The 27,006-nt window shown below is 67.1% G+C and overlaps 2 protein-coding genes across 3 annotated transcripts; both read left to right on the forward strand.

Moving 5' to 3' along the window:
• Positions 1-298: 298 nt before the first annotated feature.
• On the forward strand, positions 299-8,845 carry LIMK1 (LIM domain kinase 1). Its single transcript, XM_032200861.1, has 16 exons — positions 299-356; positions 2,801-2,897; positions 4,183-4,321; positions 4,455-4,564; positions 4,653-4,859; positions 5,361-5,466; positions 5,546-5,730; positions 5,823-6,006; positions 6,203-6,289; positions 6,523-6,654; positions 6,745-6,804; positions 6,912-6,977; positions 7,079-7,235; positions 7,342-7,397; positions 7,484-7,641; positions 7,758-8,845. Exons 1-16 carry the CDS (start codon positions 299-301, stop codon positions 7,942-7,944), a joined length of 1,989 nt encoding a protein of 662 aa, XP_032056752.1. The 3' UTR covers positions 7,945-8,845.
• A 6,283-nt stretch (positions 8,846-15,128) lies between these two features.
• SEPTIN4 (septin 4) lies at positions 15,129-26,423 on the forward strand. Of its 2 annotated transcripts, none has more exons than XM_032201103.1 (12): positions 15,129-15,194; positions 19,241-19,534; positions 19,710-19,803; positions 19,877-19,963; positions 21,041-21,164; positions 21,403-21,537; positions 21,634-21,751; positions 22,072-22,173; positions 22,448-22,544; positions 22,808-22,970; positions 24,673-24,772; positions 25,024-26,423. In XM_032201103.1, exons 1-12 carry the CDS (start codon positions 15,192-15,194, stop codon positions 25,081-25,083), a joined length of 1,377 nt encoding a protein of 458 aa, XP_032056994.1. In that variant the 5' UTR covers positions 15,129-15,191; the 3' UTR covers positions 25,084-26,423. The 2 variants fall into 2 exon arrangements, with proteins under 2 accessions (XP_032056994.1, XP_032056993.1); XM_032201102.1 differs by lacking the exon at positions 15,129-15,194 and adding an exon at positions 18,996-19,014.
• The last annotated feature ends 583 nt before the right edge of the window (positions 26,424-27,006 follow it).

The following is a 27,006-nucleotide window of genomic DNA, read 5'->3' on the forward strand; positions in this document are numbered from 1 at the left end:
TGCCTGCCGCGGACACCCGCGGACGCCCCCCCGGGCCCACGGCGACCCCCGCCACCCCCCCAAGCCCCGCCCCCGGCCCCGCCCCCTGCCCAGGCCCCGCCCCTCCCCGCCCCCGCGCCGGCGCCCTGCGCCCCCGGCCCGTCCCCTGCCGCCGGTGCCGCCGGAGCCGCAGCCGCAGCCGGAGCCGCAGCGGCGGGGCCGGGACCGGGACCGGGGCCGCGGGGCCGGGGCCGCGGGGCCGGGGCGCGGTGCGGCGGGGCCGGGCCGGGCCTGTCGCGGCGCCGTGCGGCGGGGCCGCATGAGGTTGATGCTGCTGTGCTGCACCTGGAGGGACGAGCCCATGGGGGAGGAGGAAGGTGCGTGACCCCGGCCCCGCCTGACTCAGCGCTTCCGCCGGCCCCCCCCGCCCCCCCGGCCCCGCGCTGCCCCCCCACGGCCTCCCCGCGGCCCCCATCCGGCCCGCGGCCCCCCGCGCTCCCGCATCGCCCCCTCCCCATCCTCCTGCCGCCCCCCCCCCCCCCCCGCGTCTCCCCGGTCACCCCCGCGGCCCTCCCCGCGCCCCCCCCCCCCCCCCCCGAAATCTTCCCCCGCGTGCCCCGTGCAGCCCGCACCCCTCCTGCACCCCTGCGTGGTCCCCTTCATTCCCCATCGCAGCCCGCAGCCCTACGTCTGCAGCCCCAGCTGCCCCCAGACGTTCTCCCTGTGCCCCGATCTCTTCCCCTGCGCCCCCATGCAGGCTGCACCCCCACATCTCCCCCTGCATCCCCCCCACACCCCCAATCCACAATCCAGCCTGTGTCCCTCCGGCATCCCTACATCCTGCATGCACCCCGTATCTAGTCTGTGCTCCCCTGCACCCCCACATCCCCCTAATGCGCCCCCACATCTCCCTACTGCACCCCCATATCTCCCCCTGCACCCCCACATCTCCCTACTGTACCCCCATATCTCCCCCTGCACCTCCACATCCCCCAAGGCACCCCCTGCACCCCCATATCTCCCCCTGTACCCCCACATCCCCTACTGCACCCCTACCCAGCCTGCACCCCCATCAGCCCCCTCCAGCCTGACTCCCCCCTGCACCCCCAGCTCACCCCTCATCCCCCACCCAGCCTGCATCCTTCCCTGCACCCCGACATCCCGGCTGCACCTCACATCCACTCTGGACCCCTTGGACTCCTCGCGCCCCCATCAGACCCACTCTCCCGGTGCCCCTGCAGCCCTCCCCGTCCTGCACCTTCCTGCCCTGAGCCCCGCACCCCCCAGTGCGCCCCATGCCACCCTGCAGGCCCCCATCCTCCCCTGTCCCTGTGCCCTGTTCCATTTTGCACCCTTCCCCTGCATCCCTTCCAGTGCCGTCATCTTCCTCATCGCCCTTTGCATCCTTGCGTGCATCCTGTGATGCTCCTGCACCCTGGCTGCCCCGTGCCCCAGCACCCTCTGTACACCCCCTGCATCCTCCTGCACCCATCCTGCGCCCCTGGTGCCTCTGCAGGCAGCCCGCTCCCTGTCCTGCATCCCCACGCTGCTCCTGCGCCCCTCTGCATCCCTGCGTGCGCCTGCATCCCCCAGCACCCATCCTGCACGCCTGTATCCCTGCATGTAACTTGGATCCACTGCACCCCTTCTATCCTGCACCCCCTCAGCTCCTTCCACACCCCCTTCACCCCCCCCACCTCCCTCTCTGCACCCATCCAGCACCCCGTCTTCCCCATTACATCCTCCAGCACCCATCCTGCATCCCTCTGTATCCCTGCAAGCATCTTCTGTTCCTCGCATCCTGCAGCCCTTCGTTCTTTTGTAGACTCCCCTTGTCCCCCCCCTTCATCCCCTCCTGCACCCACCCAGCACACCTTTGCCCCCTTTCCCCCCCTGCACGCCTCATTCACCCCTTCATCCCCCTGGCACCATCCTGCACCCCAGCGTGTGCCCCCAGATCCCTCCCCACCCGTGCCCCCCTGCCTGCCCACCACAAGCACTCAGGCATCCCCAATGTCCCCGCTCTGTGCACCCCAAACATCTGTCCTGCAGCTGCGACCTGCTGGGCCCCCCAGTCTCCCCACATCCCCCTGACCACTGGGCACCCCGACATCCCCCACACCCACATCACCCCACCCCTTCCTCCCTGCACCCCTCTGCTGCCCAAAGCCTCCCCCATCCCCTTGCACCAGGCACCCCCGCACCCCCTGCATCCCCATCCCACCCAGTGTCCCTTGTGAGGACCCCCACACCCCCCCTGCACCCTCCCACCCCAGGGTCACCCCTCCTGCCCCACCGGCATCCCCCGCCTGCCCCACACTCCCTCCCTGACTCCTGCTCCCCTCTGTCCCCCTTCCCCGTTGCCCTGTGCCCCTCCATGTCCCTGATGCCCTGCCAGCCCCATGGGGCCTGTGTCCCGATGTCCCCATGTGTCCCCTGCACCACCAGCCCCTGGAGCCACCCAGCACCCCGGGGACGTGCACTGGTCCCCTTGGCACTGCCTCTGGGGGAGACCAGGGGGCAGTGTCCCAGCCGGCCCTCTGCCGAGGGGACGGGGACTCTGCCCACGTCCTGGTGGCAGAGGTCAAACCCTGCCCCGTGCTCAGCCCTGTCCCCACATCCCCCCATGCTGGGGACACGAGCACAGTGACCTTGTCCCCGTTACGAAGCCCGGGGATCGATGGATCCATCGATTGGGAGCTGGGGGTGGCTTCGGTCCCTGCGGGCACAGGGGGGTGGCGCAGGCGGCCGGAGCTGCGAGCCCGTGGCGTGGCCGTGCCCGGGCTGGGGCCGGCGGCCGGGTGACAGCCCTGTCCCCCAGGGACCGACCTGCCGGTGTGTGCAAGCTGCGGGCAGGGCATCTACGACGGGCAGTACCTGCAGGCGCTGAACGCCGACTGGCACGCCGACTGCTTCAGGTGGGACCCGCGGGGGCGGCACCGAGCTGACAGCGGGCGGCCGGGGCTCTGCCCCCCCTGCGGCGTCCCGCGGGGTCCCGGCCCGGCTTCCTGCCCCCCCCTTCCCTCCCGGGGGGTGCGGAGGGGCCGCGGGCTGATGTCACCGCCACCGGCCCTCCCCGCTTCCTCTTTGTCGCGCCCTCCCCGAGCCTCGAGCAGCGGGAGGCGACGGGAGGAGGCCGGGCCGTGGGGGGGGCGACCCGGGCCGGGGGGGGGCTCGGTGTGGCCGTGCCGGGCTGGGCCGTGCCGCCCGGTGCCGACCCGTGCCGAGGATGCTGGCGGCGGTGCTGAGGAAGAGCCGGGCGCTGAGCGCCGGAGCCAAGTAAGGGGGGGTGGGACGGGGGGGGCGGGATGGGACCCGCGCTCCTCTGCAGCCCCGGGGGGCTCCTGATCCCCCCCCCACCCCTGGTGCTCGCACCCCGCACCCCGAGGCTGTGGCGGACAGACGGAGGGACAGAGGGACAGGCGGGCGGCCACCAGCCCCAGCGCAACCCGCGCTGCGGGGGCTGCAGCTGGATCCGGCCCCCCCCCGCGCCCCGGGGCAGGCGGGTTTCCGGCAGCCTGCGGCCTCCCCCCGCGGCCTGCGGGGGGCGACGGGACGGGACGGGACGGGACGGGACTGGCGGCGGCGGCGGGGGTAAAAGGGGGCTGCGGGGCGGCGGCGGCGTTTGTGGCCCCCCCCTCCCCCGTGTCACCCATCGGCCGCCCCGTCGGGGCGCAGCGGGCGGCGGCAGCGCGGGGGTTAAAGGGGCGGGGCCGCCGTGGAGTCCTCGCGCGGTGACGTCATGGGGTGGGGAAATTCCGCGCCGTGACGTCACGCCGCGCTGGTGTTGCTCCTGTCCCCGGGGGGGGGGGCACTGCGGCATCGCCCCCCCCGTGCCCTCCCCCAACAACCCCCCGGCACCGCACCCCCCCGAGCCCCGCAGCCCCCGTCCTGCTGGCCCCGCGGGGCCCTTCCCATCCGGCCCCGGATTTTGGGGTCCCCCCTTTTGGCTGCCCCCCCTCCCCCCCTCCCGCGCCCCATAAATAGCGGGGGCGGCCGCGTCCTGAGTCACGTCGGGGCCGTGACCGTCAGCAGGGCCCGCGGGACCCCGGTGGCACCGGGACCGGCAGCGGGTGGGTGGCAGACAGACAGGCGGACACACGGACACAAGGACACAGCCTGCACTGGCAGCCAGGGGAAGGGACTCGCCGCGGGGCTGTCACCCCGCGGTGTCCCCATGCGACCCCCCGGTCCCCACCGCAGGTGCTGCGAGTGCGGGGCGTCGCTGTCCCACCAGTACTACGAGAAGGATGGGCGGCTGTACTGCAAGAAGGACTACTGGGCGCGCTTCGGGGAGCTGTGCCACGGCTGCGCCGAGCAGATCACCAAGGGGCTCGTCATGGTAAGGCTGCGGGGACCCTCGCCCACGGCGCTCTCCGCGTGGGTCCTCGCGGCCGCCGGAGTTCCCCATTGCGCGGGGAGGAGGCCGGGGGTGGCACCCGAGGGTGCCGCGTGCTGACGGAGCCTGCCTGCAGGTGGCCGGGGAGCAGAAGTACCACCCCGAGTGCTTCAGCTGCCTCAACTGCCACACGTTCATCGGGGACGGGGACACTTACGCGCTGGTGGAGCGCTCCAAGCTGTACTGGTAGGTAGCAACCACAGCGGGCAGGGCTGGCGGGTCCCCGTGTGTGTGTCCCCCCCCCATGCCCACCCCTCTCCTCTCGGCCCCGCAGCGGGCACTGCTATTACCAGATGGTGGTGACGCCGGTCATCGAGCAGATCCTGCCCGACTCGCCGGGCTCCCGCATCCCGCACACCGTCACCCTCGTCTCCATCCCCGCCTGCTCCGACGGCAAGCGTGGCTTCTCCGTCTCCATCGACCAGCACTGTGGCACCCAGGGCTGTGGCGCCGAGCATTCGCGCACCGTCCGTGTCCGAGAGTGCGTAGCCCCGTCACCGCGGCGCCGTGTCACCCCCTTGCTCCTGGGGGTCGGGTCCCTTCAGCCGGTGGGAGCTGCCCGCTGCTGGGCCTTGTTGGCGTGGGAGAGTGAAGGATAGATGTGACTGTGGGGTCCTGTCTGTGCAGGGTGGGGACGGTGGTGGCATGTCCCTGTCAGCTGGGGTGGCTTGTGGACGCTGTGCCGGCATGTCCCCAGCCAGCAGGGTGGTGTGGGGCGCTGTGCTGGTGTTCGCCCATCTGCCAGCAGGGCTGTGGGTGCTATATCAGCATGTCCCCATGTGCTCGAGGTGACCTGGGGATACCATGTCAGGTGTCCCCCGTGGGGTGACCTGTGGGTAACATGTCAGTGTGTCCCCATGTGCTCAGGGTGACCTGTGGGCACCGTGCTACAAGGGGTGACCAACAGGGCCGCTCAGTGTGTCCCCAGCCAGCAGGGACACAGCCACAGGGGCTGACCCCCTGCCGCACGCTGGCCCCGCAGGGTGGACCCGGACTGCATCAGCCCTGACGTGAAGAACTCCATCCACGTGGGTGACCGCATCCTGGAGATCAACGGCACGCCCATCGGCCACGTGCCGCTGGACGAGGTACGCTGCCCCCGCACCCCCCAGCACGGCCATCCCGCGGGGTGCCCCCGTGCCACCCCCGTGTCCTCTGTGCCCCCAGATTGACCTGCTGATCCAGGAGACCAGCCGCCTGCTCCAGCTGACCATCGAGCATGACCCCCACGAGCCTCTGGCCCGCGAGTCGGCACTGGCGTGCAGCCCCCTCCCCGACCTGCGCAGCCCCCTGCGCTCCCCGGCCCCCACGCCCTGCGGGGAGCTCGGTGCCATGCGCCAGCGCACCGTCATGTAAGGCCACCGCGCGTCCCCATCCCGTGATCCATCCCCAGCCGTGCTAACACCAGGGTGACCCCGCGTCCGTCCGTCTGTCTGTCCCGCAGGAGGAGCTGCAGCACAGACAAGTCGCCGGGCTCCAGCTCGGTGGGCTCGCCCGCCTCCCAGCGCAAGGACATCGGCCGCTCTGAGTCGCTGCGTGTCGTCTCCCGCGCCCACCGCATCTTCCGCCCCTCCGACCTGATCCACGGCGAGGTGCTGGGCAAGGGCTGCTTCGGCCAGGCCATCAAGGTGTGTCACGGAGGGGGGGAAACCGGCGGCACCCTTCCCAAGCAGAGAGCCCCTGCCAGCTGTGGGCAGCCACCGGTGTCATGAGCTTGGTGGTCTCATCTCCCCCGGCCCTGCTGTGGGGGGAGGACGTTGGCGATGTGTCCTGGGGGTGTCCCCGGAGGTGGGAGCCAGCGACTCAGCGCCTGCCCTCTGCCAGGTGACGCACAGGGAGACCGGCGAGGTGATGGTCATGAAGGAGCTGATCCGCTTTGACGAGGAGACGCAGAGGACCTTCCTCAAAGAGGTGAGTGGCACGCGGCTCCCTGGGCTGGGGGGGACAAGGGATGGGGCTGTCCTTCCCCATGCTGGTGTGGTGCATCCCACAGGGGTGGTGCTGCGACAGGGCTGGGAGGGGGTGTGGGGATGGCCAGGCAGCTCCATGCCCATTCAATCCAGGGCAATTAGCGCAGGGTCTGCCTGGGGAGCACTGGGGTGTCCCGGGGGGTGTGGTGTGCCTGACGGGTGCCGCACCCCCAGGTGAAGGTGATGCGCTGCCTGGAGCACCCCAACGTGCTGAAGTTCATCGGGGTGCTCTACAAGGAGAAGAGGCTCAACTTCATCACCGAGTACATCAAGGGGGGCACCTTGCGGGGCCTCATCAAGAGCATGGTGAGTGCTGGGGGGAGTAGGTCAGGGGGCAGCTTCACGCCCCCACCCCGCGGCAGGGCAGGACCCCTCCCCGTTTCCCTCTTCCCACAGGACAGCCACTACCCCTGGAGCCAGCGGGTCAGCTTCGCCAAGGACATCGCTGCTGGCATGGTGAGCAGCCCCTGGGGACGGTGCCGCTGAAGGGGTGGCTCCGTGGGCTGGGTGCGTGGGGGGGTAGAGTGCTCCCCACACCTGCCCTCATCCCGTCCTTCCCCCAGGCCTACCTCCACTCCATGAACATCATCCACCGCGACCTCAACTCCCACAACTGCCTGGTGCGCGAGGTAAGGCTCGCCGTGCCTGTGCCACCAGCCCGGCCCAGGGGCTCGGCCCTGGGTGGCCCCATGGGGCTGGCCCCACGCCTCATCCCCCTCCCTCCACCCAGAACAAGAGTGTGGTGGTGGCCGATTTCGGGCTGGCACGGCTCATGGTGGATGAGAAGAACCAGCCCGAGCATCTCAAGAACCTGAAGAAGCCGGACCGCAAGAAGCGCTACACGGTGGTGGGCAACCCGTACTGGATGGCTCCTGAGATGATCAACGGTGAGCGGTGCGGGGGGCACGGGGACAGCTGGGGCTCGTCCCCAGGAAGGGGACACCTGGGGACAGACAGGACATGCAGTGTGACCTGACCCATCCATCCCTTCAGGGAGGAGCTATGATGAGAAGGTGGACATCTTCTCCTTTGGCATCGTCCTCTGCGAGGTGAGTGCTGCTGCCCCCGTGTTGTCCCCAGTGCCACCACGCTGTCCCCGCTGGTGCCCATCTGTCCTCCCTCGCTCCCTCCACAGATCATCGGCCGGGTCAGCGCCGACCCCGACTACCTGCCCCGCACAACCGACTTCGGCCTCAACGTCCGGGGCTTCCTGGACCGCTACTGCCCCCCCTCCTGCCCCCCCAGCTTCTTCCCCATCGCTGTCTGCTGCTGCGACCTGGACCCCGAGAAGCGGTGAGTGCTGGTGCCCTGCGACCCCTAGCTTGGGGACATCGGGGTGCTCGTGTGGCCGGGGGGGCTGCCGGCACGGGGGGTGGCACACCACGTGCCACATGTCCCTCTCTCCTCAGGCCGTCCTTTGGCAAGCTGGAGCAGTGGCTGGAAACCCTGCGCATGCACCTGGACATCCACCTGCCGCTGAGCTCGCAGCTGGAGCAGCTCACCCGAGCCTTTTGGGAGACGCACCGGAGGGGAGAGGGGGGGCTGCCCCCCCACCCTGAGCTCCCCGACAGAGTCCCCCACCTGCACCCCGTCTAAGCTGCTGAGATGGGAGCCGCAGCCAGCATCTCCTCTGGCCCGGGGCCGGCCCCGGAGCCACCCTCGTGTCCCCTGTGCTTGCGCCCCATCCCTGGGAGCTGGCTCTCCCCGGGCAGCACAGCCTGCACGGCCCCCCGTACATAGCCCTGGCCTCCCAGGAGCAAGGGGCGGGGGGGACATCCCCCCCTCTGCTCACTTGGTGACCACACGGCCCCCCGCTTTGCACGCCCGGGGGCTCCCCTGTCCCACACCCGCGTCCTCGCGGAGGTGCCTTGGGTTTCCGTGAACTTGCACTGCAACACAGTAGGGGCGTCCCCGTTCCTCAATGAGTGGTGGGGGGCGCGGTCCCTGTCCCCCCCCCACCTCCCCACCGTTGGGCATCCTCATAGCGATGCCCCGGCTGTCCCCACTGACGCTGCTCCCGCCCCGTCCCTGCGGGCACAGCAAGCGGTACCTGCGGCGTGGGGATGGGCACGCAGCACTCCCCACGTCCCCACAGCGCTCTCCCCGTCCCTGCTGCCTGCGCTGTGCCGTGACCACCACCACGTCCCCGGGGGGCCCCTGGGCTGAGCCAGGTCTCTGTGCGCCCGTGGGCACGGGGACGTCTCGATCCCCTCGAGGGCCAACACGAGGGGGCCGCTCCGTGCGGTGCTTTTCATGCTCTTTATTCAGGTTCATTTTCTGTAAGATATTTAAAGAGAAGAGTTTGTATTATTTTTTCATACGACGTAGTTTGCCATTTGTCACTGCCTCAGTTCTGCTTTACCGAAGGATGAAACTGTGAAGCCTCTCCGCGCACTTTGCCCGGGAAGTCAAACGCGACGTCCTCTCCGGAGGCGGGAAGGGAACTCAAACTGTGATGTACCCCGGCCCTCGGTCAATAAATCCTTCCCCGCTCGCTGCCCGGCCTGCTTGGGACTCGCTCGCTTGCACAGGGGCTGCCCCTGCCAGGGGGGCCCTCCTCCTGCCCCCCAGGATCCCTGAGCCATATTTCCCTGCCCCCATGCCCCAGGGCTGGCCGTGCGCTGCCCCTGCTCTCTGCAGTGCCGAGCTCCACGAGCAGCGCGAGGCGAGGTGGCCACGCACAGTCCAGCACAGGCAGTGGTGGCCCTGTGTGTCCCCGCATCCTCGCTGCCTTCCCAGCCCAGCTTTCGGTTGGCTTTGGCGTGTGTCCAGGGCAGTGACGGCTGCTTCCGTGTCACTGCCTCAGCCACACTCGGCTTCCCGAAGGCTTCTCCTTATCTGCGGGCACCAGCTGGAGAAACATCCCCGAGGGCCACCATCATCAAACCAGGGTGTGCCATGACCGCCTGAGGGGACAGGGGCAGGCTGCGGCGTGGGCATGGGGCCACATCCTGCCTGGGGGAAGGAGAGGAGGTGGCATCTCATCCTTGGGGATCTTCAAAAGCCACCTGGAGGTGGTCCTGGGCACCCTGCCAGGTCCCTGCCAGCCTCAGCTATCCTGTGGCCGTGGGGTGCAGCCACCCTGGAACAGGTCCCCAGCTATGTGGGCATCCCTGCCCTGGGAGGGTTTCAAGCTTTGGCTGGAGAAGACCTCAACTCCCAGGTTTTGTGTCTGCAAGCAGCATGGAGGGAGATGGAGGGGATGGGGTAGTGACAACGGGGTGGCCCTAGGCAATGCTGCAGCCAGGCAATGAGACTGCACAGCCATAAGGAAAAGGGAATCAGATCCAGGCTGGATCCATGTGCATCACAAGGAAAACCTCGTGGTTTATTGCTCCAGTGCTGCCCGGAGTCAGGGCCTTCAGGGCTGTGCCAGCAGCCTGTCCCCTCTGCTGTGTCCCTGGCCACTCCTTTGCTAAAGGGGCACCTGGGGGAGTTGGGGGGAGATGGTGGCTGCACCCCATGGAGCAGCCTGAGCGCACCCCCAGCCAGGTCCTGCACCACCCCCGTGCTCTTGTCACCCTGGTGAAGGAACAGGAGCGCCCGGTGCCCTTGGTGACATCACGCTGCGCCGCTTCTCCACTCCGGGCACAGGACACCATCGCCGCGGGCAGCCGGGCTCGTGCGTGCCCTCCTCCCTGAGGACCGATCTCAGCCAAGCCGCGGCCGTGCCCTGCGCAGCCCCATGGCCCCAAACCCTCTGCTGCCGCCAGACAGTGACACCCCGCGGGACCCCTCGGCTGCTGCCCCCCAGCCTGGCAGCGCCTCCACCCCATCCACACGGGTCCCCGAGCCCCCCCGCAGCTGCTTGCCCTGCATGGTGATGGAGCTGCGGAGCGGGATGTGCCTGGTGCAGCCGGTGACATCGAGCCGCTTGCTGGTGGCCCTGCAGAGTCCCCTCGGTGCCCGGCGGGTGGGAGTACAAGCGAGGGCCAGCGGCCGGCCGCAGCCTGGACCAGGGCAGGGACAAAGCGGCAGCCACTCAGTCACCCCCATGACAAGCAACTTGTCCCAGGCAGAGCCACCAGCTGGGGGCTGCCCCCCGCAGGACACTCGCAGGGCCCCGGCCCGGCCCCAGCGCTGCCGCAGCAGGGCTGTTCTTAGGGACCAGATGACCCAGACCGAGCCCAGCACAGAGGTTTTGCCACCCCCGTGGGTCGATGTGAAGACCCAGCTGCCCACACCCCCAGCCCCGCAGCGAGCCCCCCGTGCTGCCCACCCCACCAGCAGCTCCCCGTCCCCACCACCGGCACCACGCAGCCCCGCAGCCATCACCAACACCAAGCCATCCCACAGGGCCCCGCAACAACCCAGGGACGAATCCAGCTACCGGTGCGTGCTGCACCGGGCCTCCCCGGAGCCTGGCACCACGCTGGGCTCCTCGCCCCTGGAGCCCCCACCAGCCCAGCCCGGCATGGGGGCCTCAGCCCCGCAGGAGAGCAGGGGGGTGCAGAGGGCAGAGGCCCGTGCCGAGGAGCAGGAGGAGTACCACTGCGCCCTGCACCGCATGGCCAAGCGGCTGCGGCGAGTGGAGGAGGCGGAGGTGGCCCACGGGGGCTCCTGGCCCATGGCACCTTCCCCGCCGCCACCTCTCAAGAGGGACAAGGGCACCCAGACCAAACCCATGCCCGTGCTCCCACGCCCCACTGAGCACTCCCCCGAGGACACCCATGCCCCTGGTAGGGACCGCCAGGGCCCAGCTGTCCCCCCGCCCCTGGTGCTCGCCAGGGATGTCCCCACTGCCAGGGCTCTGCCCAAGCCTGACCCCGACTCGGCTTGGTGGCCCCTGGTGCACCTGGAGCAGCAGGTGGCCCCGCGCCCCATGTCCCCATCGATGAGGCCGAATGCCACTGAGCTTGGCTCCTTGGAGCTGGGTGCCATCACGGAGGTCACGGCGGGCAGAGGTGGCTTCAGCGAGGATGTGGCTGAGCTGGCACCATGCGGCAGAGCCCCTGCCACCGCTGTCCCACAGGAGGTGATGCCCAAGAGCTTCCCCTCTGGCTGTGACACCAATGATGGGGACATGGCAGGCAGGGAGCCAGAGGCCTCTGGATTTAGGACCTTCTTCATGGGTGAGTTTGGGCTGAACCTGCTGCGGTTGGAGCGGGAGGGAGTTGTGAATGCAGCAAGAAGGGCCCCAGGAAGGACGTCAAGGATGTCCTTGTCCCCTCCACTGGGGACAGGGATCCAGCCAGGGCACAGCCTGGGGACATGGCGGAGGGGACATTGCACGGGGGCAGTGGTCACCAGTGTTAGCTGGAGCTATCACTCACTGCCCTTCCTGTCCATTGCAGATCTGGCCGACGGGAGGCACACCGACCACCTCTGGTCCCTGAAAGGTGAGGCCGGCCCCTTGTGGCAGTTTGTGTAGGGCCTATGTAAACACAGCGTTTCGATCCCAACTGTATAAGCTCAGGTCCCTTGGCCACCAGGCCTGGGCAGGCAGCAGGGCCCCCTCCGCTGCCGTTTGAGCTTCCCCACCACACTGCTGCCACCCTTGCCCTGCCCCTCTCTGCAGCAGGGACACACCGACACACTGTGCCACCCGAACCGTGCCCTGTGCTGGCCCTGGCCTGAGTGGGGGGTCTGGGGGGAGCTGGGGGAACATCCAAGGAGCCCTAGAAATCCTCAGCCGCTACTGATGGAAAAACTTGCTTTTCCTTGCTCTGGCTGTTGTCCTCTGCCTGCTCCGGTGCTGACCCCTCTCTGGCTGTGGCTCCAGACGTGGAGGTAAGTGATGGCCTGAGGTGACACCGGGTGCTGCCAATTCCCCACTGCCACCGCGTCCCCAGGCTGGGGAGGGAAGGGGTCAGCACCATCTGCTGAACACTTTGCAAAGGGTTTTTGGGGGCTGATGGCATGTGATGAAGTGTGGGAAGGCTCAGGGGGTGGCACAGAGCTCACCCCATGCCTGAGCCCCCTGGAGGCCTCCATACCCTGGTCCAGAGGGGCAGCCTGAGGGGCTTGGCACAAGGATGCGGAGATGCCGGTGTGTGGGTTTGGGTGTCTGCGAGACCCTGGTGCAGCGTTTCAGGGACTGCTGGCTGCCTGCAGGGATCCAGCACAGGGGGTGACCCAGGCACTTGGGTGGCACCCCGGGGTGCACAATGTGGCTCATCCTCCTCACGCTGGGAAAAATGAGTTTGCTCCCAGCCTGGAAGTTGCTTGGCTGTCTCAGGGGGTCTTCTGAGGCTGCAAAGTGCTGAGGGCACGTGTCGGCGTCTTTCCAAGGCTGTGTCCTGTGGGAAGCTCTGGGAAGTTTGCTTTGAGCCCTCAGGGATGGCTAGGTGGTGACCCCAGCAGGCATTCCTCTGCCGAGCCTCCGTGCTGGCGAGGCCCCAAAAAATGGACCCGTTGCAACCAAAATAGCTAAAAATAGTGGTTCTCACGGAGGATGCTGTGAGTGGCTTCGCAGCCTCTGAACCTGCCACTGTGAGAGGAGGGGGCTGACCCTGTGGCGTGGGCACTCAGCCCTGGCCCCATGTGCTGTGCACGGGTGGGCTGGGGGCAGCTCCCCCTTGGGAAGCCCACCGAGGAGCCAAGGACCCGTCTCGGTGCGGTGCTGGGGGAATGGGAGCAGAGAGGAGGGTGTGGGTGGGGGGGGAGCGGGCAGGCAAGGGGTTAACGGCCCCGCGCCCGCCGGATGCAGCATCCTGGGATGGGCTCTTTCCATCTTGTTTTGGTTTGGAGGAATAAAAGCTTTGGCAGCGCATAGCCTCTTCCCAAAATAACTCAGCCTCCCATGATAATTATAGAGCGCTGGCCCCTGGTAGAGGCTCGCTGCAGCTTCCCTTCCCAGCCAGCACCCGGCTGCTGCTGCTGGCCAGGGCGAGGGAGGCCGGGGTGCTCAGGGTGCCTTGGGGACCGCCAGCTTCCCTCCATGTCACTGCTGCTCCTCCTGGTTCATTCCCCACCAAGAAAAACGCAGCTGGCCCAGGTCAGCCAGTGCAGCACCCCTAGGGATGGGGACACCACTGCTGCATCCCAGAGCTGCCCTGCTCTCACGGGGAAAATGCACAGGACAACCCAAAAGGCCCCATTCCCTGCTGTGATGTGGCTGTGTTGGGCACACTCAGCACGCTTCCTCAGCCAGGCATGGACAGAGCGTGACCCCCTTTAGCTCCAGCTGCCACGATGTAGCCTGGGCTTGCCCCCCTGCATCCCCCTCCCACTCCACAGCTGATCCCTTCAGCTTTTAATGCTCTATTTAAAGCCCGGGCTGCAGCTCTGCAGCCACATCCCACAGCCCCTGCCAGGCACCGGGCTCCTTGAGTGAGGCCCTGGCCAAATTCCCACTGCTGGAGGCTGCACACATCTCCTGCTGGCCTGGCTGAGCACAGCCAGCTCATCACAGCAGTGCCTGGCTCAGTGCCCCCCCATGGGAGCAGCTGCTCCTTGAAGGGCACCGGGAGACAGGGATGAGCTCCTGGAACGTGTAAGTGAGTAATCCCCAGTAATGCTGCCTCTCAGAGGAAAGCACTGCTGCGGGGATTAGGGATTTAAGCATCCATCCTCCCCTACCTGCCCCTGCCTGCCCCTGCCCCACTCCTGCCCGCTGCCCGCTGCCCCAGATGGACGGGGCCCGGGTGCTGCTCAGGCTCCCACGTGCCTGATTGCGCCTCCGTGGGCTGTTTACAGGAATAAAGCGAGCACGGTGCATGGAGCCATCTGGCCGTGGCCCCGCGGCATGGAGGGGATGAGGCTCTGAGCATTGACAGTGCTGGGGGCAGAGCTGTGGGAGCGAGATGGTCCCAGCCTTTGCTTGGGGCTGGCTCCGGCTTTGCCTCCAGCTGCTGCTGGCCAAGCCCCCCGCTGCCCCTTTCACGGCCGGGAACACAAGCACCCCATGATGCCCCGGCCGCTGTCTTGTGCCAGTGTCCTCCCCTGCCCTCCATGGGGACAGGAGGGACACAGCCACATGCCACCAGCACTCACTGCAGGGTCCCATGGCCGGGAATGTCCCCAAAAGCAGCTGCCTCCAACCCCAGCACTGTTTTGGGACAGGGACAGGGACAGGGACAGGGACAGCACAGAGCAGGCTGTGATTTTGCAAGGCAGAGCCACAGGATCCAGTGCCTGGTGCCTGGTGTGTGATGTGTGGTGCCAGCTCCCAGCAACAGATGTACAGCTCCCAGTATGCAGACTGGTACCGGTGCTGGTACCCAGTGGCCAGTACCCTGTAGCTGGCGTGCAGTGACCAGTGAGTGTTCCCCAGCGCTCAGTGCCTCCTGCCCAGTGCTTGGTACCAGTTGGGCAATGCCTGATACTGGTGCCAGTGCCTGGTTCTGCTGCCCTGTGCCCAGTACGTGGTGCTGATGCCCAGTCCATGCTGTCGGTGTGCTGTGCATGGTGCTGGCGCTGGCTCACAGTTCCCAGTGCCTGGTGTTGATGCTGGTGCTGGTACTGGTGTCCGATGCCCTGTAGCAGGGTTGGTGCACAGATCCCAGTTCCCAGTGCTGGTGCTGATGCCAGTGCCTGGTGTTGGTGCCAGCATTGGTACCAGTGCCAGTGCCTGGTGCTGAAGTCAGTGCTGATACTGGTATCAGTGCTGGTGCCAATGCTGATACCAGTGCTGATGCTGATACCAGTGCGATGCCGGTGCCGGTGCCCAGTGCTGCTGCTGGTGCTGCCAGTGCCCGTTTTCCGGTGCCTGATGCTGGTGCCGGTCCCGGTGCCGAACACTGGCACTGATGCCGGTGCCGATGCCGATGCCGGTGCCGGTGGCGGTGCCCGGTGCCGCCCCGCCCCGCCCCGCCCCCGCCGCTGCTATTTCTGCTCATCCCGGCGGCGGGGCCCGGCCGTGCCGCTCGGCAGCCGCCGCTCCCGGACGGCGCCCGGTAGCCATGGTAAGGCCGGGGGGGGCCGGGGCCGGGGCCAGGGCCAGGGCCAGGGAGGGGGCCGCACGGGGCCCCCTGCCCGCTGCCGGTGCCCTCCGTGAAGGTGACGGCGCCGCGGGGGCGGAGCGGGCTGGGAGCGCCGGTGCCGCAGCGGGGCCGGGGGGGGCACAGCGCGGCCGCACCTGCCCGGGACCGGGGGGCACGGAGAGGGTGGGGGGGGGAGCTGCACATCGCCCCCCACACCGTGGCATCGGGGCGCCCCATTCCTACCCCATCCCCGGAAAGCGGCACCTGCGCCCCCCATCTGCGGCCCCCATCCCGGGCACCGCCGTAAGGGACGGGGGGGAGGCAGCGGCTGGCTCTGTGCTCCCCCCCCCCCTTACCGGGGCCTTCGGCCGGTTCCCGGCAGCCGCTCGCGGTTGCGGTGCCCGCGGCGCTGCCGGCCGGGCCGGGCCCTCCCGCGGGGCCGCTCGGAGCGGGGTCCCGGCGAGGTGCGGAGCCGCCAGGAGCCCGCCCGGCCCCGGCCCCGGCCCCCGCCGCGCCCCGTCCTGCGCCCCGGCCCCGCGCATCCCCCCCGCGGGGTCCCCAGGGGGCCGCGGTGCCCACGGAGGGACCCCCGGTGGGACCGATCCGCCCCGAGCGGCCGCCGTGGGAACGGGAGCGGCGCATTCCTGGGAGCGGGACACGGCGAAAGCAGACGAGAGGGCGGCCAGCAGAGCGTGGCGGCACCGCTCCTGGGGAGCGCCGTCCCCAGAAGCCCCCGAGTTGGCTTTGGGGATGGATGGACCCAAGGGACACCCCTGACCCCCGCGGGCAGGCTGCTCCCGCCTGTGTCGGAGCCGCGTTAGGCTCGCAGTGCCCCGAATCATCTCGTTTGCTCGGTGGCTGTTCCTGTGGTTAATGGCACGCGTCGAAACGCTGCCCCCATTCCAGTCCGGGCAGGCCCCGCTGTCACTTCCAGGCTGCAGCACCCGGGGTGCTGCCGTGCACGCTGTCAGCCTGGGTCCCCCCTCAAGTAACTCAACCTGCTCCTAAAAGGTGCCCCGAAGGGAAGGGGCTGCAGCTCCCGCACCGAGGGGCGCACTGGGAAGCTCTTCTCCTGTGTGCATGGCCACCCTGCATGGCCACCCTGCCCAGGCCTGGTACCACGCCTGACCCCGCGCCCTGTTTGTAGGGTGCCCAGCAACCTGCTCCTCGCCCGTGGTTCCCCCACACACATTCAGGGGTGCTCCAGCCCTGCAGGTCCCAGCAACATGTGTTTTCTGCTCCCCCACAGCCTTCCCAGGCTGCTCAGGCTGAGCGACGCAGCTCGGGGACTTGGTTTCCCAACAGGGACGGCACTGATGGGGTGGGAGCCGGGAGCGAGAAACTCCGATTACAAGAGGGCGGCAGCAGGCAGGTCGCAGCATGAGCAGCCCAGGTGCTGGCTGCCCCAGGGAAGGGGCGCTGGGACAGCCGAGCCCCCCGGGCTGCTCCTCAGAAAACCGAGCTTTGGTGGGGGGTGGTTACGGGGAGGGGAAGCCTCTCGCTGCAGTGCAGTGTGTGGGGAGAACCAGGGGACGTGGATGCTGGGGAGTGGAGGGGGTGGCACGTGGTAGGGATGAGGGCATCTGTGGCCCCGTCTGCCTTGGACACCCAGCTGTGGTGTGTGCAGTGCCGTGGGTGGCACATTGGGGTGTCACCTTCAGGTGGGGCACAGCTGTGGGGACAGCACCTGGCTGGGACACTTCTTCCCACTCCCGTGGGGACAGGGTGCAGTGCTGCCCCTGGGGACGTGGGGCTGGGGATGCTGCAGGTGCCCTGGCAGCCCTCACCCACGTCCTGGGTGCGAAGCCTCCCTGCAGCAGCCGGGGGAGGCTGCGGGGAGCAACCAGGTGTGGAGATGCCAACGGTGGCTCCGCAGCTCAGGCTGTACTGCCCCAGTGCCCCGCCAACCTCACCCCGTGGCACCCTCGAGCTGTCACCGTGCGGGATGGTGTGATGCAGGGTGACAGGCGGGGACAGGGCAGCCGGCAGCGGCTCGCATGTGCAGCGGGGTGTGTAATCCGCTTACGGGACACGGCACACATAAATCCCAGCTTGCAGGTGGGCGCCAGCGTGGGACAGTCAGGGAGCAGCGGCACTGGTGCTGTGTGCGCTGCCAGGGCTCAGCCTGAGAGCCCGTGCTGGATTTATGGGTTATGGGGTGCGGGGGCCCAGCACAGGACCATCAGCCTCTGTTGGCCCCTCGCGCTTCATCTCCCAGCTCCCTCCGTGGCACAGGGCAGCGCTCTGGGGCTTTTTAGCACTTCCCTGGGTAGCTCAGGCAAGTGAAGCCTGCCCGGCTCCGCGCCTGAGCTGCTTCGATGCATCTTGACATGCATCAAGGCGAATCACCGTCGGGCTGAGGGGGGAGACCCCCCAGCACTGACAGCTCGGCCGCTGCCTCCGGCTCCTCCATGGGCCGTTAATGCTTTGGTTAACCCTTGAGGTTGAACACCGGCAGCTGAGCCGTGTTTCTCTGGGGATGGAGCTGTTTCTCTTGGGATAAACGTCCTCCAAGCTTCGTGCTCAGCCCAAGGGCTGGGGGGCTCAGGCAGCCCCATTTCCCCCTGTCTTCCTGTCCCCTCCCTGGCCAGTGATGCTTCGCTGGTCCCTGACACCTCCCAGAGCTGCTCTCCTGCTCTGTAGCTGGCCAGGAGCTGGGCTCACTCTGCTCCCTGTGGCTGGAGGCTCCTGTCTTGTGCCCCCCACGCTGCCCCTGCCCCACCGCACCCAGGAGGGCTGCGCCTGGGTGCCCCGGTGCCTGCACAGGGTGGAGTTATGCTAATGTGCTCCTGTTCCTCTCTGAGCCTCGGCGCAGCCGGTGCCACTCGCAGCATCTCCCAGCCGCGGTGACACCGGCTCGGCCATGGCCACCGGCCCTGAGCTGCAGCCTCTGCAGGAGGTACGGGGGGAGCATCGGGGGAGAGGGGGCAGACATGGGTGGGGGACACGGGGGGAGCCCCACACCCAGCTGGAGGGGGGCTGGAGGAGGTGCCACAGCCGATGTCCCCAGGGACACGCTCACTGCAGGGAGGATGCGATCCAGCTTTGTGGAGCTTCCCTGTGCTGGGGTGTGGGGGGCTGGGCCCCAAAGGGTTGCAGCCCCATGGGACAGAGCTGGGGCAGTGGGGCTGGGAATGCTCGGTGGCAGTGGGCACCTGTCCCCAGCTGGGCAGGGTGTGCTGAGCACACTGACAAGGGGAGGATGCTGCGGTGTCAGGGACCTGGCGAGTGCTATTGACCTGCTGGGGACGGGGACAGGGAGGGGGATGAGGGGGAGACATACGGTGCCACCAGCCTGGCACTGCCATCCCCCATCCTGGTGGCCGTGGGGGTGCCGGGCAGAGCAGCAGCGTGACCTCGTTTCCAGCCCGCTCACCCGGCACCTCTCGCCTGGCCTCCAGCACAGCCGCCCTCCACGGGGACACGGGGTGCAGGGGGACACGCGTGTCCCCATGGGGGGCTCTCACCTCGGTGCCACTGTGCAGGGTGGGGGCTCAGCCTTGCCCCCAGTCTGGGAGTCCCCCTGTGGGTTGGGATTCCCGAGGCAGTTTCCATGGGGAGCCCACGAGCAGACCCCTGTTTGCCCCCCAGCTCCGTGGCTGTTGCCTCTCATCTCTCTTCTCCCCCCCTCCTTCCTTCCCCATGCTCCCTGCAGGCCATGGCGCATGCGGGGGCTCTGCCAAGCCCAGAAGACCCCAAGGAGCGTGGGGGTGCCCAGCTCCCCCCCAGGGCCAGGGGGGACAGTCCCCATCCCTGCCCCCCAGAGCGCCAGGAGCCGTCCGACCCCCCCATGCAACAAGCTGTAAGCGCCCGCGCCGCGGGGTGCATGGACCCTGCTGTCCCCATGCTCCCCCCACGCCTGTCCTGGGGCTGCCACTGTTGTCCCCCTCTTCTTTTTTTTCCCAAGGTTTCCCCCCACCCGCGCCTTGGGGGTGCATGAGGCTGGCTGTGGAGGTTTGGGGGTCCTGATGCTGAGCGGTGCCGCTGCGGGCGTCCCCTCCTTCCTCACCCCTTTTCCCCCCCCCCAGATCAAGCGCTTCCTGAAGGAGGACTCGGAGGAGGCCGAGCTCACCCAGTTCCTCCGGGACTGCCCCCCCACCGATACCCCCCGCAAAGTGGAGCCCCCCGAGGGCAGGCGGGAGCCCGGCCACCCCCTCTGTGGCAGGGTCCCCGCCGAGGAGCCCGCCGATGACAGGGACGTGCGGCCCTTCTCTCGTCCTCGGCCCCTGGATGCCCAGCAGCTCATCACGGCCCCCCCGCCGCCCAGCCCCTCCCGGCCGCGCAGCCCCTGGGGGCAGCTGGACCCCTACGACTCCTCCGAGGTGCGATGGGTCCCTGGGGTATGGGCGGGCTGGGAGGGGGGGCAAAGGGGTGTCCCTTTGTCCCCAGAGGATGTGCCTGCCCAGTGAGCCCAAGGGGACCCCTTGGATTGCCTGGGGGGGCACAGCCCCGGTGGGGAAAGCAGCGTCCCCTGTTCCACATCCCCTCTCCCTGCAGGACGACAAGGAGTACGTGGGGTTTGCCACGCTCCCCAACCAGGTCCATCGCAAGTCGGTGAAGAAGGGCTTCGACTTCACGCTCATGGTGGCAGGTAGGGGCCTGGCGTGGTGGCCGGCGTGGGGACGGTGACCTGGGCGTCCCCTCACTGCTCCCCATCGCCCCAGGGGAGTCTGGGCTGGGGAAATCCACCCTCGTCAACAGCCTCTTCCTGACGGACATGTACAGGGACCGCAAGTTCCTGAATGCTGAAGGTAAGATCAGCCCGCACCGGGCACCGGGCAGCAGCCGTGAACACCCCGATGCTGCGGGGAGGGGATGCGGATGGGTTTGGAGGGACATCTCCATCTGTGCCCCACCCCCAGGGGCTGGCAGCTCCTCTCTGCACCCAGCTGGGCTCCTCCGGTCCCTCACACCCGCGTTTGTCCCTTCTGGGCTTCCCCAAAGGCAGAAGCAGGCGCGATGCTTTGCCAAGGCAGCAGGGCCCCCCAGCACAGTGCCCCCCCCACCAGGCTTTGTCCTGGGCTGCAAAGCAGAGGGGGAACAAAGCCTGGCTTGTTGGGCTGGGGACAGTCGGGGTCCGGGACACGGTGCCACGTGGACGGCTCCACTTCAGCTGCGGTGGCCACGCTAATTAAAAATAGCCCGAAAGGTCCAGATCCCCGCGGTCCGGGGGGGTTATTGGGTTTGTTTGGGTTGCCAGGAGCAATTTTCAGCCTAAATGAACACACACAGCCGCACACACACAGAGTGATGAGAGCATCCCTGGGGCGTGGGGATGCAGAGACACGGTGTGTGCAGGGGGGCTGGGGGTAAAGGGTTATTAAAACACACAGTGGTGGGGCTGTGGAGTCACACAGGGGTGCAGGGAGCTGAAAATACTCCCAAGGTGATGCTCCAGCAGCCCACCTTCCTCATCCTCACGCTGCCCTGGCTGTGTTCACAGAAGGAGGGCTCCTGTTGGCTTCTGAGTTCAAAAGCCAAAAGCAGCTGTGGGCAGTGAAGTGCTTGGGTTTGGAGGACAAGGTGACCAGGAGTATGGGGACACTGGGAGCTGGGAGGCATCCTGTGCCCCCAGGGGTTGGATGTGACCCCAGGCTCTGTTCTAGCACAGGGAGAGCAGTGGCTGCAGGCTGGGGCTGAGCTGGGGTGGGTGCCCTGCTTGGTGCTGGACAGATGCTGTCACAGGAGGTGATGGCATGGCCACTGGGGAAGGGTGAGCGTGGTGCCACCATGGCTGTTCCCACCGTGTGCGGAGATGAGTGCATCCTGCTCGTCCCTGCCCCTCACCCGGGGTGCCCGCACCATCCCCGTTTCTCCTGCCCTCGCAGAGCGCATCACGCAGACAGTGGAGATCACCAAGCACGTGGTGGACATTGAGGAGAAGGGCGTCAAGCTGCGCCTGACCATTGTGGACACGCCGGGCTTTGGGGACGCCGTCAACAACACCGAGTGGTGCGGGGAGAGGGACGTGGGTGTGCTGGGGTGGCCCTGGGGACAGGGAGTGCTGCTGTGGGTGCGAGCGGCTCCGAGGCAGGGACGCCCCACGGTGCTGTGGTTTGTGCAGCCCCCGTCCTCGGGACGCTGAGCCCTGGGAAGAGGTGTTGGGCCCGGGGATGTTGGGGTTGGGACTGGGGAAAGCCCATGGGGGCTCCAGTGGTTACCCCTGCTGCCAGCCCTCCTGTTCCCCCAGCTGGAAGCCGGTGGCTGACTACATCGACCAGCAGTTCGAGCAGTATTTCCGTGATGAGAGTGGCCTGAACCGGAAAAACATCCAGGACAACCGTGTCCACTGCTGCATCTACTTCATCTCGCCCTTCGGCCATGGGTAGGAGCATCACCCCCCCTTCCCTGCCCACCTGGGGCTCTCAGCAGCACCAGGGGGTCAGAGAAGGGACTGGGGGCTCACTGAGCTCCCCTGCAGCCTCCGGCCCCTGGACGTGGAGTTCATGCGAGCCCTGCACCAGCGGGTGAACATTGTGCCTGTGCTGGCCAAGGCGGACACCCTGACACCCTCTGAGGTGGAGCGCATGAAGAACAAGGTGAGGGGGAGCTGATCCTGCCTGGGGCTGTCCCCTCACATCCGGGGGCTGTGGTCCCCTCTTGCCTGGTGGTCCTTCCCATTCCCTGCCTGGGCTTTGCTGTGGAGCATCCCCTGTGACCCCCAGTACTGATGGTCCCCAGGGTCCTCTCTCTGGGGGGTAGGGGTGTCTGTGACATCCTGCCCCCCTCCTGTGGGGGAAAGGTTTGCTGGGTGTGTGGCTGGTCCCTGGGGGACACCAGGTGTGTGCCCTGCCCGTGGCGCTTCCTCACCCCCTTTCCAAGGGGCAGAGACCAGTCCTCACCCGGGCTGTGTGCGCAGATCCGTGAGGAGATCGACCACTACGGGATCCGCATCTACCAGTTCCCCGAGTGTGACTCAGACGAGGATGAGGAGTTCAAGCTGCAGGACCAGGCGCTGAAGGTGGGTTGGGCCCCTGCAGCCCCAGGGCCGTGGGGAGCACACTGTCCCTGGTGCCAGGCACGGTGCGTTTGGGATGTATGGCACGGGGCTGGACACCTCCCTGAGCTGCTGCCACCTGTAGCTCAGTGGGATGGAGAAACCCTGCTGCGAGCTCCACCACCCCACAGCCAGGGCTCCGGGGCATCTTGGCAGAGCTGTGCTGGATACGGCCGGGGAGATGTGGGTGGGGGGATTTGGACCGAGCCCTGCTATAACCCTCGCCATCCTCCTGCAGGAGAGCATCCCCTTCGCTGTCATCGGCAGCAACACGGTCGTGGAGGCCAAGGGCCGGCGCGTCCGCGGGCGCCTCTACCCCTGGGGCATCGTGGAAGGTAACAGCATGGGGGGACCTGTCCCTGCAGGGATGGGGACACAGAGTCATAGAATCATAGAATATCCCGAGTTGGAATGGACCCGTAAGGATCATCAAGTCCAACTCCTGGCACCGCACAGGTGTGCCCAAAATTTTAGAGCATGCGCCTAAGGGCACAGTCCAACCATTGCGCACCCCTTCTCCATGCTGTGGTCCCCACGCTGGGGGGTTTGGGGAGGGGGGGGGGCTGGTGGGGCCCCCTGACCCCCGGCTCCCCTGCAGTGGAGAACCCGTCCCACTGCGACTTCGTGAAGCTGCGCACCATGCTGGTGAGGACACACATGCAGGACCTGAAGGACGTGACGCGGGAGACCCACTACGAGAACTACCGCACGCAGTGCATCCAGAGCATGACCCGCATGGTGGTGAAGGAGAGGAACCGCAAGTACGGGGCTGGGAGTGGGGCTGGGCTGTGGGGAGGGATGGGGCAGCCTCTCTTCTCCCTGGGGTGGCATTGGGGTGGCCCTTTCCTTGCTGGCTGGAGGGGTTGGTGGGGACCCTTTGTCCCCACGGGCTCTGGGGCCAGAGCAGAGCAAGCAGCTGGTGCCAAGGCTCTGCCCTCAATGCCCACCAGACTCGTGGTACTTGCATTCCCTTCAGAATCCCCAGAATTTCAGGGGTGACCCCAAAAAGCAGGTGCCCCACGGAGCTGGCTGCAGAGCCCTCACCGGCGCAGTGTGGGGGCTTGGCGGGTGGCTTGTCCTTGTCTGGGGGGGTGGTCACGGGTGGCAGTCGGGGACGGCTGGTGGTGACAATGGGTGCCCTAAGCTCGTCTCTCCATGCATGCTGTGGGAGAAGGAGGCAGCCCTCCACGCTGCGGCTGTGCTGCGCCGACTGCTCTGCAGACTGAGCCAGGGACGTGCTCGTCCCCTGCTGCCACCGCTGCCTGCGTCCCCCAGCCCCTCTATAAAGTGCTTGCTGGTACCCAATGCTGTCTTGGTCCTTCTGTGCCTGCAAGGGCCCTGCAGGAAAGTACCTGGGGGGCTCCTGAGGACAGCCAGCCCCAGACCACCTGCCCATTGCCCAGATCAGCATCTAGTTGCCCACTGTCAAGCTTCCCATGGCAGGGGCATGGTGCTGGCAGTGCCCACAGCACTGGGAGGATGCAGTTCCCCTGCAGATCTGTGTCACTGGGGCCACCCACCTCACCCAGGCATGGTGGGGTTGCAGGGACCCTGCCCAGCACTGTCACCCAAGCACCCACCTCCAGCAGTGCCCAAGGGGTCTGCAGGCGCTCGTGTTTGCCACGGCCCCGCTGTGTCCCCATCTGGTGGCACCCAGCTTTCCCAGCCAAAGGGAGGCAACCCCAAACTGGGGTGATGCTAGCTCGGGGTGTGGGAGGCAGCTGGGTGCCTGTTTTAAGAAGGTCCCTCAGGTGGGTGCCCAGGGCTGGTGAAGCCGCTTGGCCCGTGCCTGGTGCCAGCTCCAACCTCATCTCACTGCTGGGGCTGGAGCTGGAGCTGGCCACCATCCCTGCGGCTCCAAAATTCCCCCTGCCACTGTCAGGAGCACGGGCGGGGATCTCCCAAACAGAGCAAAACTCAACCAGAAACCATCCCCTGCCTTTGCATGCCTGCACTACCCCAGCACCAGGGGCAACCTCCCCACACATCAGCTCTGCCACAGCCGGCACCACTCCTGCACGTCCCCGCACTGCGGGCACGAGGTGACATGCGTGACTGCTGCGAGCGGCAGCGGTGTCACAGCCACGTGGTCTCCTGCTGGGGCAGCGCGTGGCTCCCGCAGGGACCCAGCCACCAGAGCTGGTCCCTCCCCGTGTCCTTGCCATGGGAGAAGCCATCGATCCAGCCCGCTGCGATGGGGTGGCCGCGGGCAGGATGCGCTGTACCACGAGTGCCTTTCCCGGATGATGCTCTGGGAAAGCAGCGCAGTGCTGCTGGGAGCAGGGGCTGTGGCACAGCCCGGCTGTCTTCAGGGGCTAGGGGACACCAGGGGGCCAGCACTGTCCCCTTTGGTTGGCCCCAGCTCTTGTATGGGTCTGGGAGATATTTTCTGAGTCGGGGGAGGAGGGTTCGGTTCTGGAGGTGGGGATAGGAACAACCTCATCTCCTCTCTCTGCCCCACAGCAAACTGACGCGGGAGAGCGGGACAGATTTCCCCATCCCTGTCATCCCCCCGGTGCCCGATTCAGAGACGGAGAAGCTCATCCGGGAGAAGGACGAGGAGGTGAGCACAGGGCCCCCCGAGCATCCTGCTGTCCCCCTGCTCTGCCCCCAGACCCAGCAGGGTACATCCTGCAGGTGAGCTGGGGAAGCATTTGAGGGGAATCAGAGGTTTTCTCCACAAAACACATCTCTTGATAATCCAGACCTGCTTGGGATGCTCGACCCAAATCTGTGTGCAGGGGAGGTGATGTGGCTGGGGGAAGCCCACAGAGGTGCCACCTCCCTGGTTGTCACCCCTTTGCTCTGTCCCAGCTGCGGCGCATGCAGGAGATGCTGCAGAAGATCCAGAAGCAGATGAAGGACTCCCACTAGCCCCCTCCTCCTCGTCCTCCGGCCGTGTGCCACGCGGATCAGAGATGTTTACATCACGCTCCATCCCAGCCAAGCTGCGAGACTCGGTACCAACAACACCTCTCACCTTAAGCTGCTGCGGTATCGCCTTATGGACCTGGGCACCGCGAGGGGACGGGGTGCCCAGCCCAGGGGTCCCCCAAGCCCTGTCCCGGCCACCCCTGCGCCCCCCGGTGCAGCTTTGTCCCCAGTGCTTCGGTTCCCCCTCTGTCGCCCCAGCCCCGGGTGTCTCCCAGGAGGCCGCCACCACCCAGCTCCCCGCCTTGTGGCTCTTGTCCCTGTGTCACCTAGGGCTGCCTGCTCAGTGTAAAAGAGGATGAAAGGAGGGGACAGTCCCAGCCCTACAAAACAGGGGCCGCCCCACTGCTGGTTCCCACCTTGGGAACGGAAGGGAAAATGTGACAGCAGGGGGACAGTGGGGCACTGAGGGGCTGGAGGGACAGACACCACTTGGGCCTGTGGCACCTCTGTGCCAGCAGAGAAGGGCCTGAAGCTTGATGGTGCCCAGCCCCATGTCCTGGGCATGTTCCCTCTCCCCAGTGAGCATCGTCCAACGGGAGTATCCCCAGTTGGTGCACAAGGAGCCTTGGGGCATCGCTGTCCCTGTAGAAAATCCCTTGAACCCTAAATCCCCATGAGCAGAGACCTTCCCCCCTCCCCCTGATGTTGGCCCTATAGAGCAATAATCGCCATCCCTGCCCTTGGCAAGAGCATCGTCCCTCGCTGCCATTTCGGCCCCTGGTGCCGCTCGCTTGTCTCTTGTGTCCCCGTGCCCCCCCTCCTCCCAGGACGTCCCTGCCTGTGCTGCTCGCAGGCAGAGAGCTGGCCCCAGGGGAGCCCCCCCAGCTCCCTGCTTCCCCGCGGGCAGTGGGGAAAGGCTGAAGGGGACGGCCAGGCTGCGGGGTGGGGACACATCTGTGGCACAGGGCCATGTTCCCTCCCTGCCAGGGCCCTGGCCACCCTCTCAGGGTGGGTTTGAGCCCCCACGGTGTGGTTGGAGGTGTCCCAGGCTGCTGGGGCAGTGCCTGGTGGGTACCACCCGTGTCCCCGCATCGGCTGCAGCCTGAGGGCTCCCTCTGTCACCGCCCCGTGAGCAAGGACCTGCAGGCTGTGTTAGCGCTTTCCTTTTTTTATCTTGCTATTTTCTTACAGAAGTACCTACCTTTGCATGACAGTCATAGATGCATTTATTAAAGTATACAAAGAGTATAGGTTTATAAATTCTTATAGAGCTAGTGGAAATATTTTTAACCCCTCCACAAATGTTCTCAATAAATACGGCTGACCTGGCTTGTCTGCAACCACGTCTCGCTTCCACGGGCTCCGTGCGGGTAGGTGAGGCATCAGGATGATGAGGATGGCCTCTCACTCCTGGCTTCTTTTTCCTTGGAAAGGTGTCAGAATGGATTTCAGGGGGATTTCTGCCACCCCCATGCTGCTGAAGCAGACACGGGGCACCCAGACGGGGAGTGGGAAGCTGCCCAAGCTCTCCAGGACACAAAGACCAGTGCCCAGTGCTGGCTCATCCCCCTCTCACACTGTGCTGTGGGTGCTGCTGGCACCGGGCATTTCTGGGACCCCCTGGGGCCTGAGCTGGGGGCATCTACCCCACATGGCCTGCTCTGCCCCGATGCCCCCATGGCACATGGTGGCTGGATCACCCCTATGAGCACGCGTGACCAGTTATGTCAGTTTGGCTTCAGCGTGAGCTGGTAGGGAGCAGGTTTCTCTCTAGACCCCTCTGCCTGGTGCATGGAGGACACTTGCTGTGTGTCCCCACTCTGGTCTGCTCCAAGCCCTGTCCCCAGCCGTGCTCCATTGCCATCCAGACCCTCCTGCCTCTGTATCTGCACCCCAAGGACCACAGCTACTAGCAGGGGAGAT

The sequence above is a fragment of the Aythya fuligula genome, chromosome 20 (genome assembly GCF_009819795.1).
Source record: "Aythya fuligula isolate bAytFul2 chromosome 20, bAytFul2.pri, whole genome shotgun sequence".
Taxonomy (NCBI): domain Eukaryota; kingdom Metazoa; phylum Chordata; class Aves; order Anseriformes; family Anatidae; genus Aythya; species Aythya fuligula.

Coding starts and splice junctions, on each gene's coding strand:
- LIMK1 (XM_032200861.1), top strand. CDS start 299: ATGAGGTTGATGCTGCTGTGCTGCACCTGGAGGGACGAGCCCATGGGG. Junction 6,007..6,202: donor GCTTCGGCCAGGCCATCAAG/GTGTGTCACGGA, acceptor GCCCTCTGCCAG/GTGACGCACAGGGAGACCGG. Junction 6,290..6,522: donor AGAGGACCTTCCTCAAAGAG/GTGAGTGGCACG, acceptor CCGCACCCCCAG/GTGAAGGTGATGCGCTGCCT.
- SEPTIN4 (XM_032201102.1), top strand. Junction 22,545..22,807: donor CCCCTGGGGCATCGTGGAAG/GTAACAGCATGG, acceptor GCTCCCCTGCAG/TGGAGAACCCGTCCCACTGC. Junction 22,971..24,672: donor GTGAAGGAGAGGAACCGCAA/GTACGGGGCTGG, acceptor TCTGCCCCACAG/CAAACTGACGCGGGAGAGCG.